Source organism: Dipodomys spectabilis, unplaced genomic scaffold, assembly GCF_019054845.1.
Source record: "Dipodomys spectabilis isolate Male_0828 unplaced genomic scaffold, ASM1905484v1 ptg000112l, whole genome shotgun sequence".
NCBI classification, from domain to species: domain Eukaryota; kingdom Metazoa; phylum Chordata; class Mammalia; order Rodentia; family Heteromyidae; genus Dipodomys; species Dipodomys spectabilis.
Window position 1 is genome coordinate 2,380,513 of NW_024870789.1, and position 16,575 is coordinate 2,397,087.

Sequence of the window (16,575 nt, forward strand, 5' to 3'; positions counted from 1 at the left end):
AACATACCTTTGGCTGTGTTCTGTGGGTGTTCTTTTCTTTTATCTTTTCTTTTCTTATTTTTTTTTTTTTTAATCACTGGGTTTGAACTCAGAGCTTGAGTGCTGTCGGTGAGCTTTTGTGAGCTCACAGCTCTACTACTTTTGAGCCCAGGCTGGCTTCAAGATACAATCCTCAGATCTCAGCCTCCTGAGTATTCAGAATTATAGGCGGGAGCCACCAGTACCTGACCTGTGGATCTTAAGCAAGCTGCAGGTCCCGCCTCTGCAAGCCTGGAATTTCAGCCATGTGGTTCTGAGAATTTTGCGGCGTCTGGTGTGCTTGCTGCTAGAAGGGAGCTGAAGAATCAGGCTTTGATGATTGTTGTCTAACTGCCTTTCTTTTGCTTCTGAGGTAAACAAATGGTGACATGGACAGTCCATAAATGTGCCTTTTCTGCCAACAATATATGCAGTACATTAACAGTTTGGTCATCTGGAAACCTAAGGGTTTTAAATTAATTCTCACAGCTGGAGACTGTTCTATCAGTTTGCTGTTTCTTACTAAATCAGAAATGATTTTTTTTTTCTTTTTGCTTATGTGGTACTGAGGAGTCGAACCCAGGGCCTCATGCATGCAAGGCAAGCACTCTACCACTAAGCCATATTCCCAGCCTGTCTTACTAAATCAAGTTCAGTGCAAATGTGTCATGAATTATGTAGTTCAGTACCACCTAGGGTTAGACATTGTGAGGGAGGAAAATAGCCCATTCCCAAGTCTACTGCCCCTATCAGGGCATGTGGGGCTCTCCCGGAACATCACCTCAGGCTGTGCCAGCTCTCGCCTGACCACCTTCCCTGGGGACTGAGAGTTTGAGAATCTCACAAATAAATTGACGACTTCCACTCAGTCTAAAACAAAGCTGGCTTTTCCTTTCTTGTAGGAGCAACGCACTGTCTACAGACTGACGCTGGTCAAGTCTTGGAACGTGGATGAGCTCCAGGCTTATGCCAGGCTTGTGTCCCTGGGGAACCCAGACTTCATCGAGGTGAAGGTAGGTCCCAGGCCCTTCGCCCTCATGCTGTGCTGGCGGAGGCGCACTCAGCAAGTGCTCTCAAGCTCTCTGTAAGGGCTGAGGCCCTTGGCTTCCTCACCCCTCCAGCAGTATTCACTGGGAGCCTGCTGCACCCAGTATGCTGCTGGGAGAACTGCCATAGAGAAGACTAAACTTGTCTGTGAGAGCTTGCATTTAGTGAGGCCAAGATGACACAGAATGAGTCATTCTACATAGGGACAGTAAGCTGGGAAGTAAGTGTTTTGGTGAGGATTCATCTGGCTTTTAATAAACATTTACCATGGAAGATGTGAAATATCATTTCAGAAGTAGACGGGCATCTGCTGATCCCGGGCACCCATCACCCACCTTAACACTAGCACCTCTGATAGTCACTGCACCTGTACCCAGCCCATTTTCTCTGATAGTCACTGCACCTGTACCCAGCCCATTTTCTCTGCTCTCATCCCAGACTCCCAACATTGTCTCATTCTCTCAGATCTGAGATCCGTGCCAGGCTTGCACTTAAACATTTTAAATTATTGGAACACTAAGGCTTCAGATTTTAAGGATAATTTCTTCTTAAATTAAACGATTTATTTTTGCTGGAGATTGAGCCTCAGGGCTTTGTGCATGCTAAGCAAGTGCTTTATATTGTCAGCCCCAGACTTTATTTTCCTCCCTTCTCCTTTTTCCTATCTTCCTATCCTTTGCTTCCTTTTTTTTTTTTTTTTTTTTTTTTTTTGGTGCTGGTGCTAGGACTTGAGCTCAGGGCCTCTTGTTCTTGTTTTGTTTTTCCACTCAAGGTTTACACCTCCAGTTCTGGCTTTTTGCTGCTTAACTGGAAATCAGAGTCTCACAGATTTATCTGTCTGGGCGGTCTCTGTAACTTGATGCTCAGATCTCAGCCTCCTCACTAGCAAGGATTACAGGCTAAGACCATAGGAGCTTCCAATTCCCATGTCTTAAGTTTCTTCCTCAGCACTCTCTTATGCCTTTTCTCTCTTACATTTGTATATTAAATATATACACACATATATATATATGTATGTATATTTAAAATATATACACATATACACATAGAAAATGAATTTCCCCCAGCATATCCTGTGGACTTGTACTTAGATCAAGAGGCCAATTTCTATACTATTGGTGGGGAATTCAACTAATGCAGCTATCATGGCAATTTGTATGGAACTTCCTTGTAAAACTATAAACTTCCACATAGTCCTGTTATACAATGTGGTGTTTATATGCAAAGGAATATTATTCAGACATAAAGGAGAACAGTATGTCATTTGAAAAGAAATGGATGGAACTGAAGATCATTGTGTTAAGCAAAGTCAGCCAGATCCAGAAAGACAGATGACACTTTTTTTAAAAATTGAGATTAGATAATTACATAAATTTCACATATTCACAGTATTATAGATTACTTTCTTTTTCAAATACAGAATCTAGACTAAGAAGAGACATGAAATTAGAAGGGAACTATTTGGGAAGAGGACAAGGAATAGTTGGGCGGGGGATTGGGGATGGGGGGAAGGTGGGGAGGAGGCCAAAGAGGGTCACAGGGTGGTGGGGATGGGGGTTAACATTATCCAAGTGCTTGATGTGCATCTACAAAAATGCCTAGTGAAGCCTACTGTGTTGTACAGTTAGGACACAAAACACGTGAAAGGAGCAGTGAACATATAGTATAGTAAAACCCACTATGTTATACAGCTAATACACTCTAACAGAAGACTGATCACACTCAGACAGTGTGTGTGTCCAGAAAACATCACCCTGGTGATCCTGCCTGGTGTCCATTCACTGCTTATTCCAGGTGTATTTTGGCAGTGTTCTTAGGGATGGATCCCTCTAGGTGGATTTCTGGGTGAAGAGTGAATTTGTATGCTGTTTTGCTAGTGTTTATGGCTTCCTGTTTCAGGAAGGCTCTTCTGAGAGGATGGCTTTTTTAGGAAGCCTGATGCCTGGTACTAGAAGCAAGACAGTAGGCAAAGCTTAGTAGGGTGGTGGCATTGTGGCAGGAAGCAGGCTAGCACAGGCAGCACCCTTAGGGTTGCTGCACGCAGGGTGGATCAAGAGCTCTGGGACAGAGTGATGAAGCACTTTGAGGAAAGGTGGGGAATTGGACTTGAACTTAAATTTAAGCTTTATAAATACGAGGTGCACTAGGGTATTACTCCTTGAGAATAGAAGCTAGGCACTGATACAGCCTAGTTAATGATTTTTAAAGATCGCTCACTCCTGGGCCACGAGTGGACTTTGGAGGGTAGTGACAGAAGTTTGTAGACCAGTTTTGAAGTTATTGCTCAGTCCTAGCAAAATCTGTGATGATTGAGGAGCTCACTTGTAATGCAGCTGGAGAGCAGTGGGTGCCTTTAACATAGTTCTTGGTAGTAGAGCCTATAAAATTTACAACTACATGCACTGAGTGAGAAAATAGAGATCATGAATAGTACCTGAGGGCACATTGATGCACTCCTGTCATCCTAGCTACCTGAGTGGTAGAAGTGGGAGGATTGCCATTTGAGTCTAGCCCAGGCAAAAAGTTACCAAGGCATTGGTAGTGGATCACTGTGAGGCCAGCCCCAGGCAACAGCACAAAGCCCTGTAGAGGGACAAACTAAAGCAAAAGCGTTGGAGGCGTGGCTCAAGTGGTAGAGTAATGTTAGACCCTGAGTTCAATTTCCTGAACTGACCAAAGAACAAGAAAGAATACCACTGGGTTTTGGCTTGGACAGTGGCATGAAGCTGAGGCAGTTTACCAAGGTAGAGAAAGCCAGGAGGCAAGTTACGGGACAGCACTGTGAATTTCCTGTTAGCTCTGTTAAAACAGACATCTTTTAAGTACCATGGATAGGTTCGCACAGGCCATGGAGTCATGATTTAGTATTCATCAGCATGAAATGATAGTTAAGCCTGTGGAGGCTTAGGCAAATGACTTTTTTTGTTTTTGTTTTTGTTGTTGTTGTTGTTTGTTTTGTTTTGTTTTTTGTCATCAGTTATGGGGCTTGAATTCAGGGCGTGGGCGCTGTCCCTGAGCTTTGCTGCTCGGGGCTAGTGCTCTACCATTTTGAACCACACCACCACGTCTCGTTTCACGGAGTTTCCTATCAGAGCTGGCTTTAAACTCAACCTCCTGAGTAGGTAGAATTACAGGCAGGAGCCATCAGTGCCTGGCCCACAAATGACTTTTTTTGTTGTTATTGTTTCTTGTTTGTTTATTGAGACAAAGTCTCACTGTGAAAATGAAGCCTTTTCATTGGATTTGAACTTGTAGTTCTCCTGCCTTGGCCTCTTGAGTAGTGAGGGTTACAGGTGTGCACCACCACACTCAGCTAAGAGGCACATGACTTCTGTTGAAAACTAAGTGCCCACAAAATAAGAGAAAGTGGCAGGAAAATTTCCTGTCTCTGAAAGCTGACCCTACTTTCAAAGCATGTGTTTTTAAAGTGAATGTTCTGTGTGCATGAGGGGACGATGCAGATGTTCACAGCTGTTTGTAAATTCGGCTTTCTCTATTACTCTACTCTGGAGGGGCAAAGGGTGCAAATGAGATGTTGCTCCCTGACTGTATATTTTATTCATGTTTTCTTTTGAAATTGTTCTTAATTTCAAAAAGTGACTCTTGGCCAGAGCTTTAATGATGCAAAGATACAAATTGTATCTGAAAATATATGTCCTGGCTTAATACTGTGCCAGCATTAGCAATCAGTGGTGCTTTAATTTACGATTTAGCTATTAAAGTATGCTGCCTCAAATTATGGTGCAGTAAAACCTCTATTATTATAAAGCAGCTTGGCTGATGACTTGGTCACTTTATATCTCCCTCTTTCCTTCCCTTTCTTCTCTCCCACCCCTCCTCATTTCCTTTCCCATCTCAGTTAATAAAAGATGGACAACCGGGCGCTGGTGGCTCACGCCTGTAATCCTAGCTACTCAGGAGGCTGAGATCTGAGGATCGTGGTTCAAAGCCAGCCTGGGCAGGAGAGACCGTGAGACTCCTATCTCCAATAAACCACCAGAAAACTGGAAGTGGCGCTGTAGCTCAAGTGGTAGAGTGCTCGCCTTGAGCTGAAGAGCTGAGGGACAGTGCCCAGGCCCAGAGTTCAAGCCTCACGGCCGACAAAAAAAATAAAAATAAAAGATGGACATAGTGGAGGATATCTGTCATTTCAGCTCTGCAGGAAGAACTGGAGGGTCAAGATCCAGGCCAGCTTAGGCATAAACAAGAGACCCTGTCTAAAAACTATGAAAGCAAAGGACTGAAGGACTGACCACATGGTCATGTACCCACCGAGCAGGCCTAGGGCCCAAGTTCACAGGCCAGGGTCATCAAAAGTAATAAATACAGGAAGTGGTACTGTGTCAAGTGGTAGAGTGCTAGCCTTGAGCTAAAGAGCTGAGGGACAGCGCTGAGGCTCAGAGTTCAAGCCCCATGACTGACAAAAGAAAAAAAAAAAAAAGAAAGAAATGTAATTCTAGGACTTGAAAATTAGAAAACATACATGGTATTATACCAAATTGTGTGCAGATTAGCAAACACACAGGGTACGTTGTGGCTGTAACACCCTTGGGTCAGGAGGGAGATAGGCAGTACCTGGCAGGCAGAGGCAGGTTTGTGAGTTCAAGGCTAGCCTGCACTATATAATGAGACCTGGTTTCTGAAGAAGAAGAGTTAGAAAAGAAACGAGAGAAGGGTGGGTAGAGCGTGCACATGCTGGACTGGTATGGTGGCTAGCCACAGCCCTTGCGTCTTCTCTCCCAGACAGGCGTGATCCTCATGCTGGCATGGGCCTGGTAAGCACATGTAGGGACCACGCTCAAGTGTGCTGTGGAGAAGACTCTGTGTGTGTGTGTGTGTGTGTGTGTGTGTGTGTGTGTGTGTGTGTGTGTGTGTGTGTGTGTGTGTGTGTGTGTGTGTGTGTGTGTGTGTGTGTGTGTGTGTGTGTGTGTGTGTGTGTGTGTGTGTAGGGCCCATGCTCGAGTGCGCAGAGCATGGCATATGTGGCCCACATGGACCAGGCTGCCCAGGGCCCAGGTGTGGTCAGTCTAAAACGAAAGGACACATCTTCTCCAGGGGTAGGGGATCCTGCAGTATCCCTGGTACCTGATCTGGTAACAATTAGGTACATTTCATTAGGCACCTTTATTTAAAGTACATCAGTAGAAGCTATTCTTTTATTATGCTGATTTCCTCTGTTCTTTCATTGCTAGTCTTGTGAAGTATTTGTCTTTTCATTGTAAATTAACATGCATTTTAGCTCAATTAGATGTAAACAGGTCTTTATTTGTTGGTCTGAGACTCTGAACTGTCATTATTTGCTTGCTTATTTATGAAACAAATGCCTGCTTCATTGCAAACTCTAGCAGCAAATCCATTTGTGCCAGAAGTCCTGCTTGGTGTGCTCCGCCTAGCATTGCACCACGGGAGCTGCAAGAGCTTGAAATAATAATAACATAGAAAGTATGGCTGAGCTGGGCACAGTGGCACAGTGGCTCAATATGCAGAGATCAGATCACAAATCAAGGCCAGCCAAGCAAAAAGTTCACATAATCTCCCCATTGTCCCAATGTCAGCCAATGTAAAGTGGGGTGAGGTGGTATGTGCCTGGCATCTCAGCTGCCTTAGCACTGCTGGGTGCTGTCCCTGAGCTTTGCTGCTCAGGGCTAGTACTCTACCGCTCTGAGCCATAGCACCACTTCCAGTCTCACGGACTTTCCTTCCAGGGCTGTCTTTGAACTATGGTCCTCAATGTCAGCCTTCACAGAGGCAGGGGAGGCGCCTGATTGTGTTAACAGTGGAGCCATAACCCTGAAAGAGAGGGAGAATCCTGAAGAGTTCTGGAACTGGCTGTGTAGAACACGTCACCTGATCCTTGCTCATGTAGTTTAGCTTGGTAGGGGCACAGAGAGCACCCAGGCGCAGTCCTGCTTGCCAGGAGCTGAGCTCCGGCCCACCCTCATACCCACTTTCTGATAACTTCCACATAGGGGATGAAGAGACTCAGGTCAGTGGGGAACCAGCCCCAGTACAGGGCTTAGAGTGGTTCAGTTCTGAAGACATTTGTGCATGCGCACAGGGTAAGAGCTCCCAAGTGGCCTCCAGTCCCTTGTGAGACAGTTATGAAGGAAGGTGAAGGCCTCGTGGCCAGGCCGTGAGGCCGGGCTGAACTGAGGGGAGCTGTGGACACTTTTAGGGTAAAGACATGTTTGAGTATGTTATCAAAGCCAGTATTTCTTTAGTCATTAAACTTGGGGCAAAAAAAGTTGCAGCAGTCTTTTGGCATCCATTCAGTTAAAGTGGAATATCAAAGTCAAAGTGCCCAGATACTGCTCTTCCCCTAGATGGAGACCCCAGATGAAACTTCCCTCTGGCTCCCAGCTCCCGGAGTAGCACTTGACCACATGGAGATGCCCCTTCTCAGCCAGTGATTCCACACCGTGGTTTTGCCTATCAGTGCATTTCCCTATCAGTGGGTTTCTTCAGGTTGCTGGGGGAAGACGTGGCGGCTGGTAGTGAGTAGATGGTGGCTGAGGAGGGGCAGGCAGCATCCAGTTCTGTTGGGAGGCAGTCCATGTTTCTAGATAATTCAGTCTGTTGTGCTTTCTCAGGAATGGCTGAGCAGAGGGATCTGCGGACAGCAAGGTGTGGGGTCATGGGGTGACCTCCACTCCTGTCATGGAGGCCCAGCTCTGCTTGTCCCAGAGGTTCCAGTCCTGTTGCCCACATTCCTGGCTGACTCAAGGAGCGCTCCTGTGGGGCCCTGAGGAGCAGCAGAGGTGAAGGCGGTGGCCTGTGGCATTCCCTCATTCCTTTGCCAGACCTGGTTTCCTTTCAAGTTCACCATTTCTCATTGCCAGATAATAAAATAGCAAAATGTTTTCAGAAGCTGTTGTCATGAATATAAGAGCCTATCCGAAATCTCCATGCTTTAGCAAACTTTTTAAATAGTAAGTCCCAGCTGGGGCCCTACGACCAACCAAAAATAAATAGATAACTAAATAAATAAATAGTAAGTCCCTCTGAATTAGCTACTACCCATACGATTTTACTACCACTATTCATAAGCAATTTAAAATTGAAATTAAGTGTATTCCATGACCTTATCAATAAATCATTTCCTGTTTTTTTGTTTTGTTTTGTTTTTTGTCGTGGGGCTTGAACTCTGGGCCTGGGCACTGTCCCTCAGCTCTTCAGCTCAAGGCTAGCACTGCACCACATGAACCACAGTGCCACTTCCTGCTTTTTCTATGTATATGGTGCTGAGGAATCAAACTCAGGGCCTCATGTATGCGAGGCAAGCGCTCTACCACTGAGCCACCTTCCCAGCCCCATTTCCTGTTTTTTATGCATTTGGGTAAATTTCAGCAGTTTTTCAGTAATACTTTCTTTCTTCTTTTTTTTTTTTTGTCAGTTGTGGGTCTTGAACCCAGGGCCTGGCCATTGTCTCTGAGCTTTTTTGCTCAAGGCTAGTGCTCTACCACTTGAGCCACAGTTCCACTTGCAGTTTTTTGGGGGGCAGTCTATTGGAGATAAGAGTCTTAGAATTTCCTACCTGGCCTGGCTTCAAGCCACGATCCTCAGACCTTAGCCTCCTGAGTAGCTAGGATTACAGGTGTGAGCCACTGGTGCCTGGCTATTTTAGTTATTTAATAGAGTCTTATTTGTATGCCCCATCTGGCTTATGCATACTTTCTAGGCAGCTGTAATACCATCTTACATTGGTTGACATTGGGGCAGGGGGGAGATCTTGTGAACTTTTTGCCTGGCTGGCCTTGGTCTGTGATTCTCCTGATCTCTGTGTATTGAGCCACTGTGCCCAGCTCAACCATACTTTCTCTGTTGTTGTTATTATTATTATACTCTTTCCAGACTCATAACTGGTTTCCTGAGTTCTGTGAGTCTGTACACAGACTGAAAAGATTTTCTTGTGGGGCCTAATTCATTTGGGTTGTGGGTCATTTGTATTCAGCCTTGGGTACCAGTCATCTTCCTGAGCAGCCATTTGGGGCAGGGCATTCTACACAGCTCCTCCGAGTCTCCAACCAAATCCCAGCTGGGCCATCTGCAGGGCACGTCCCTGCAGACTCACTGGAGAGTGAGCTGCTTTTTAAAATTCCATTCTGCCTCTTCTTGTCTCTGTGCTGTCTCTGCGCGCATGTCTGTGTGAGGAAGTGTGTGCAGCATTGCACCTCAGTGGCTGCCCGCTTGGGAGCCACAGCCTCATGGTAGTCCTTGGGAGGCAGAGACTGGAGCCACCAGGAGAAAAGGGCTGGGGCACAAGGCGAATGGTGGCCAGGTTGAGGCCTTGAGTTGAGTCTCTAGGATGGCAGGGGAGGGGGGAAGGGACAGAGTTTGATTTGGGGAAATGTGAAAAGCTCACGGTTCAGATATCACCTATTTTCAGAATCATTGTCACTACATGATTGACCAGGTGGGGCACTGAGTTATGAAACTTGGGTTATGTATGTCTGGTTTTTCAAGTAGAGTTCAAGACTTAGAAGCCAATTTATATCTTCCAGAAATTCCGTGGGTGCTTTCTAAGACCAGGAGGGAACAGTGGGTCTTCAGAGTCCATCTCCTGAATGGTAGGAAGTACAGCTGACTAAACACAGTTCTCCACAGTGCCCGGTCACTGCAGAGCATGGCCAAGTGACAAGAATCCTGGCCGGTCCTGTGTGTGTTCATCTCCAAGTAGCATAGCTTCCTGCTGCATCGGGCAGGTGCCATCGCCTTCAATGGCTCTAGAAGCCCTTCTGGCTCTGGAAGTTGGACTCTGCCACTCTAGTGACATTTGTAACCACCTGCCTGCTGTGATGTTCTAACAGGGTGTCACCTACTGTGGAGAGAGCTCGGCCAGCAGCCTTACCATGGCCAATGTGCCCTGGCACGAGGAAGTGGTGCGCTTTGTTCAGGAGCTGGTGGAGCTGATCCCCGACTACGAACTCGCCTGTGAGCACGAGCACTCCAACTGCCTGCTGATAGCACACAGGAAGGTGAGGCCACCATCCTCCTGCTCCCCTTCCCTCCTCTCTCCTCCCCTCCCTGTCTCTCCTTCCTCTCCTCTCCTCCCCTCCCAGTCCCTCCCTGCTCCCCTTGACACCTCCTCCTTGCACAAGCATTCCAGCTGCCTTCTGGTCACACATTGGAAGGTGAGGCTGCTGTCCTCCCATACCCCTCTACTCCCTTCCCCTCCCCTCCCAGCTCCTCCTTGCTCCCCTCCTCCCTGCCTGAGCACCCCAGCTGCCTCCTGATTGCACACTGGAAGGTAAGAGTGCTTTCCTTCTGCTCTCCTCCCCTTCCTACCTTACCCCACCTCCCCTCACCACGTGCTATATTCCCAAGAGAAACAAGGCCCTCAATTCTCTCTCTTGGGTCCCCTCTCTGTTCCTGAGCATTTTCACTCAAGGCTAGTGCTCTGCCACTTTGAGCCACAGCACCACTTCTGGAATTGCTCTTTTCTTTAGCCCCATCTAGACATCCCAAAGTGCCTTCTAGTTGTAATTTTTAGAAAGGTGCATGCTTAGAAAAGAAAACCTTGTAGTAACCTCTAGTCCTTCCTGGAATGACAGGAGGAACAAAAATAGTCAGCCCCCATCGGAGCCTCTAGCTGTCAGGAGACATTCTGAAGTGTTCATCAAATAGCCGAGTTTTGTCATCTGGAAGATTCAGTTTGAGATTCCAGTTCCTGACACTATTTCTGCTCTTCTTCTGTAGCTTGTTTATTAGGCAAGCTGAGAACTCTTCTGGCATGTGTGTGGTTTTTTTTTTTTTTTTTTGGGTCTGGCTGTGGGGCCCGAACTCTGGGCCTGGGCACTGTCCCTCAGCTCTTCAGCTCAAGGCTAGCGCTCTACCACTTGAGCCACAGCGCCACTTTCGGTTTTTTTCTTTTTGCTTATGTGGTGCTGAGGAATCGAACCTAGGGCCTCGGGCATACAAGGCAAGCGCTCTACCACTGAGCCACCTTCCCAGCCCACTCTGGTGTGTTTTTAAGTAAAAAATTCCTAACAAAAGAAAATCAGTTTCTTGTTAGCTTGGTCACTAAGAAGTAAAATTCACGTTTGAACATTTGTGGTGATGATTGTGTCCTGTTTACAAACACATAGTGCCACCTCTGGGGTATACTCACTGCTGTAGACTAGTGAGGTCAGGCCTTGAGCTTACTGTGGTTAGATGGTATATGTGTTGGTATGCTATTAGAACTTGGGTGTGAAGTGTGAGGTCAGGTCTCGCGCTGACCACAGTTAGACTACATGTTTGCATGTGGTCACTGTTGGGAGAGAGTGAGTTCTGGTCTCTCAGAGGTCCAGAGGACAGGAAAGGATCGGAGACTGAATGTTAAGGTGAGCACACATGACCTTGCCAAGGTCACTGCTCTCAAGGAAGGATAGAGGAGAGCGGAGGCAGGGCTTTCTTGTTTCCTGTGATGCTCACGGATCCCCGTGTGTGCCTACAGGGCTGTGCTCAACACTAAGGACTCAAGCAGACTCTGCAGAGAGAAAGACCACATCTAAAGAGGGCACGTGTCTAGATGTTTTATCCTAGCTGTCAAGGGCAGGGTACAGAGAGGCGGGGTATGCTGGGCAAGGTGGCTGTTGCAGATGCTTCACTGAGGAAGGACTTGCTCCCTGACTGGACCAGCAGCCAGTACAGACCCAGGACCAGGAGCTGCAGAAATGCGGGCCCTGGGGAGCTCGTACAGCGGCAGGGAGTGGGGGGAGGGGGGCAGACACAGGACCCTGCTGGGAAGGTGGGAATGGGGGGGGGGCAAGCAAGGTTACAGACAGCTACTGTAGAGTTTAAAGGAAGCAGTTTGTGATATAGCAGGGAAACCACATTGCAGAAACAAAGGAATCATGGGCCCTAGAACCCAGGCTGAGGGGGTGGGGGGAAGGGCTCTGAATACCCACCCCCAACCCACCCCACACTCCCAGCCCCAGGGCTGGGCTTCTAGGAAGGGTGGGAAGGCCGGACAGCCAGGTGAGTAAATCCCCTGCAGGTGTGGCCAGCTTACTTCTGAAGTCCAGGGCTCACCCTCCGAAGACCTGAGTTCCAGGACACACTGTGCTCCTTGGTTTTGTCTGGTCGGATAGTATTACCCTGCTTCCTACTCTACCATCTTTCCAGACTGTGTCTGGAGGTGGCATTAGGGGAATTCTCAAGTTAGCGTTGCCATCAGCCCCTAGCACAGCACCTGCTGCACCCTGCCGCTGGGACATGTTTAAATTCAGCGAGAACACACCACTTGTCCACCTGCTGGGTGTAGTTTCCTGTCTCCTAAGGCGAGTACAAAGGTTAGTGAAGCTGGAGTCCTCTCTCACTCCTCAGCGGGAGACAATCCAGGTAGAAAATGCCTATGTCCTGATCTAGTTTCTGTAAGTGTATGTCTTTTTAAATGACCATTTCAGGAAGTCAAAGTAATCTGTTGTCTTTGATAGAATTTATCAGCCTCTTCTAATAGTGCAGAACACCCCTTGCCATTGTTCTGTGTACTGCGTCTTTCCCAGGTGCCCTCCTCACCGCGCTTCCACTCCACAGATCTCAACCTGGGTGTCTGGCCAGCCTGCCAGCTCCGTCCATCCAGGCTGGGCCCCACCCTGCTGCAGTGTGTGTTGGGGGCGGGGGGGGGGGGGTCACCTGTGACCTTTTGAGCTTATTTGTGGTTGTGCGCACATTTACTTCTTGTGTGGCTGGCTTTGAGGAGCCCTTGGAGCAGGAAGACCTCATGTCTCAGGGCACTTAGCTGTGAGTTTCATTTTGTGGTCTGGGTTTAATTTCAACATGGTTTGTGTGTCAGTCAAACAGATTTTGCCCTTTCAGCCTTTGCCTTTTGCAGGAGACAGTTGACTTTTCCTGAGCTACCTATTCCATTTTCCTTCAGTATCTTCATTCTCACATCTTGCATGGCTTGTGTCAATTCAGTTTTTGTCTTGACCCCCAAGACAAAAACAGATGGTACCTGTTACTGTGTGTCCCCAAATTCCTAGATCACTGTTCTAACCCCTAAGTCAGATGTACTTAGAGATGGGACTTGTCAGGAGACATTACAGCTAAAGGAGGCCCTAAGGGTGGGCTCTGGCCCAACAGGACAATGTCCTGATAAGAAGATACCGGAGGAGCTGACTAGCACAGGCAAGCAGACACCATGCAGACATGGCAGGCAGGCTTGGCCAACTTGCACATCAGGAGGGCCCTCGCTATATCCCAGTGGGCCACATCCTGTCTTCAAGAAGCCAAGAGAAGCGCTGTTCTGTGGTTGGCCGTTCTGGTGGTAGAACTGTGCCCTGCCACCGGGGCTGACTGTGCGTGCATTCTACATCACAGCCACTTGGGGGCTCAGTGCTGACCTGTCCAGTTTTAATGACCATGGTAATCTCCATACATCTTGTTTTTTCACCCTGATCCAGGGCAGAGCTTCAGCATCAGCGTGAGGTCCTCCAGTGTCTGTGGGGTTAAGAAATTCAGTTTTCTGGGTTTCACTCAGCTGGGCTTTATAAACGGTATCCATTCAGTACTATTGCATGTGTGCATGCTAGAATGAACAGTGAAATATGTTGTTCACTACAAGCCTTGGTTACCTCGAAAACATTAGTCACTTGCTCCTCACCCTTTGTCCCCCTTGGGCTGGCCATGGCTGGCATGATTGTAGCTTAAGGGAGTTGGTGAGCAGGGCCTGGGCACGGAGGATCAGACTTCCCATACCTGGAGATTGAACCCCAAAAGAGAGAGGCCAGTGATAGGAGGAACCAGGGGAAGCAGGGCCAAGACGACTCCTGGGGGCCGAGTCTGGGGGCAGCTGCCAAACACTGCCTTTCCCTGCACTCCCAGATCCTTGCCAGACCCCAAGATGGGGCCATGCCCATTGCTGCCCCTCCATGATGAGAGAAGGAAGCAGTAACAGATGCCATCCCTGCCCTCAGCCACCTGCGTAGCCACAGGGAAATACCTGCCTCTGAAACAAAAGCAGTATGTCCAAGTTGTATGAGCTCTTAAATGTCCACCCCACTCAAAGAGTGGAACAGCGTGAACCCCAGGACCTTCTCCTGTGCTGCTCTACTAAGAACAGTTCTGTGTGAAGTGCCGGTACTGGCTGGGCGTTACCACATCAGGAGACTGGCGCCTGGGAGTGCTTCAGGAAGCAGTCCATTCTGCTCTGTGAGGAAAGCCAGCAGCAGCAAGTTTCCACTTGTCCTGGGTGTCAGTGGAGAGTTTCCATCCTGTGGAGGATGGAAGGTTAGAGAGTGAGGAATGGCTGCCCCATGTGGTCTAGGCAATTGAGCAATGGCGAAGTGGGGTGGGGGCTCACAGGAGGACAGCACCAAATCCTGACCATGAGCAGAGGTGGCGCAGGATCAGCACAGAGCTGCTGTGGCCCAGCTTTGTCTAAAGGGATTCACCCCAGAGCAAGGATAGAGACCCTGGGAGGAAGGAGGTTGTGGTTGAAAGACAGGGACCACCCCCGAAGCCACATGCAGACCTCCTGTTCCATGTGGTGGCATCTCTGGCTCCAGGCAGCCTGTAAAGGCCACAGAAGCTGAAGTGCTTGCTATGAGGCTGTGACCCAGAGAGATCACCTGGCTGTGCAGGCGCTGGTGGTGGATGGGCTGCCAGGTACGGTTCTGAGTGGCCGGGGAGCTGATCACCCTGGAGCAGGTCTAAGCCTGCACCATAGTAGTTTCCTCCACAGGGGTCAGAACATGTAGCTGTGGGTCTTTTTTTCAAAAATTACTTTATTGTTACTATAGAGGCGATGTACAGAGGATTACGATTACATGAGTCAGGTAATGAGTACATTTCCTTTTGTACAGTGTCTTCTGTTCCTCCCTCCTAATCCCTCCATCCTGTCTCTACCCACGAGTTGTAGAGTTCACTTCCACCAGTGTCCATTGAGCTCCACTGCTGCAGATTTTTCACCCTTTTTCCCTCGAGTTCTGTACCCTCCCCCCCAACCCTCCTGACACACTTGAATACACCATACCTAAGGAAAAGAAGACAGAATCATCAAAAAATTAAAAAAAAGAAGATCTCTTGGTTCCGTATCTTGGAGTTCATTTCAATGTACATATTATGTTATGTAAATATGAAGAGACACATAGGCATTGCACCTTTGCAGTTTCCTCTGCTGTCAGGCTTGGGAGAGAAGATGAAGGCTTTTGGGAAGCAATTCATTTAAGAGAACACAAATTAGATTATTCCCATTTTTCAAATTGAAATTCTTAACAGGCTTTCTCCTAATGAGGTACTGTGTACAAACCAGACTGTGGAGCTAGTTTGAGTCATCTAGTTGCACTTCGTATTGGAAGCCATCGATAAACATTTACTAATAACTCAAGCAAGCTAATAAAAAGCCTTTTGCTAGTGGCCCTAATGCAGCCCTTGGGACACAGAATGGGCTATGAGCATTGGATGTCCTGTGGCCCACTGCTCCAGGCCCCCCGCCTGCCCCGGGATGGCTCTCATCCAAGAGGAGTCCCTCTGCAGGGCACCCCACCCCCACCTGCCCCAGGTGGCCTATCTAGGAAGAGGCCCACTGTGGGGCGCCCCTGCGTACCGCCCCTACCCACCATGGGGCATAGTCCAGGGAAAGAAGCTTTCTTTACTGCACTGTGTCTTGGCTTCACAGGAAGCTTATTTTGAACATGGATTTCTGTTTATATGATATGATAGAAAAAAAAAATCAGTCTCCTCTGCAGTTTTTCTGTATTTATTTGATGTTTTTCCCTGTGGGTAGCTTTGCTTCTGACCGAGCACTTTCTTCCAGTTTAAGATTGATGGGGAATGGTGGACGTGGATTGATTACGGACGCTTCCAGGAGCTCATCCAGCGGTATGAAGGCAGTGGTGGCTCAGAGACCTTTGGTGCAAAGGACTACATGGCCCGGACTCCCTTCTGGGCACTGTTTGGTGCCCAGGAGCGAGGCTTTGATCCCAGGGACACACGGCATCAGAGGAAGAGCAGATCGAAGGACGTTTCTGGATGCTGAGCTTATCTGACTTGAGGATGCCAAAGGACACCAGCCAGACGTCCCGGGTGGTTCCTGGGCTCCATCCCACAGCCTTTCCAAGGACACCTGTCACACTGCTTCTGCCCTGCAGAGACAGCAGCCAGCCTGTCACACCTTTCTACCAGAGCTCAGCTCTTCCTCATTCTTATATCTGAGAAGAATATCATCTGGAATTTAACAGTTTTTTAATTATATTTTGGTATGACTTCCTAAAGTGCTATTCATAAGAGTGCTACACAGAAATAAATAATTGTGCTCCTCTCTTTCTGGGCTACTGGCTTGTTTTGCTTTTGTTTTAAAATTAAAAGTATTTTTTTGTAGCCCAGGTTGGTCTCAGACGTAAGATCCTCCTGCCTCAGCCCCCCTGCGCTAGTACTACAGGCGTTCATTGCTACATCTGGCTCTCAGAGCTATTGGCTACTTTGGAGTAGCCGCTTAGCCTTAAACTGAACTGCCCTGATTAAAACATCTGCTCTACTCCTTTCTTGGATTTTAAGATAATACCTGCTGAAAATAAGTTCTGCATT

General features: G+C 47.9%; 1 protein-coding gene across 1 annotated transcript in view; it reads left to right on the forward strand.

The window, feature by feature from the left end:
* LOC122114884 (S-adenosyl-L-methionine-dependent tRNA 4-demethylwyosine synthase TYW1-like) overlaps positions 1–16,311 on the forward strand; it is an 81,702-nt gene extending 65,391 nt beyond the window's left edge. Inside the window, exons 14-16 of the mRNA XM_042688146.1 lie at positions 921–1,031; positions 9,873–10,040; positions 15,806–16,311. Of these exons, the coding sequence (XP_042544080.1) occupies positions 921–1,031; positions 9,873–10,040; positions 15,806–16,027 (501 nt within the window). The 3' untranslated portion in view covers positions 16,028–16,311. The remainder of the gene's footprint in view (positions 1–920; positions 1,032–9,872; positions 10,041–15,805) is intronic.
* The last annotated feature ends 264 nt before the right edge of the window (positions 16,312–16,575 follow it).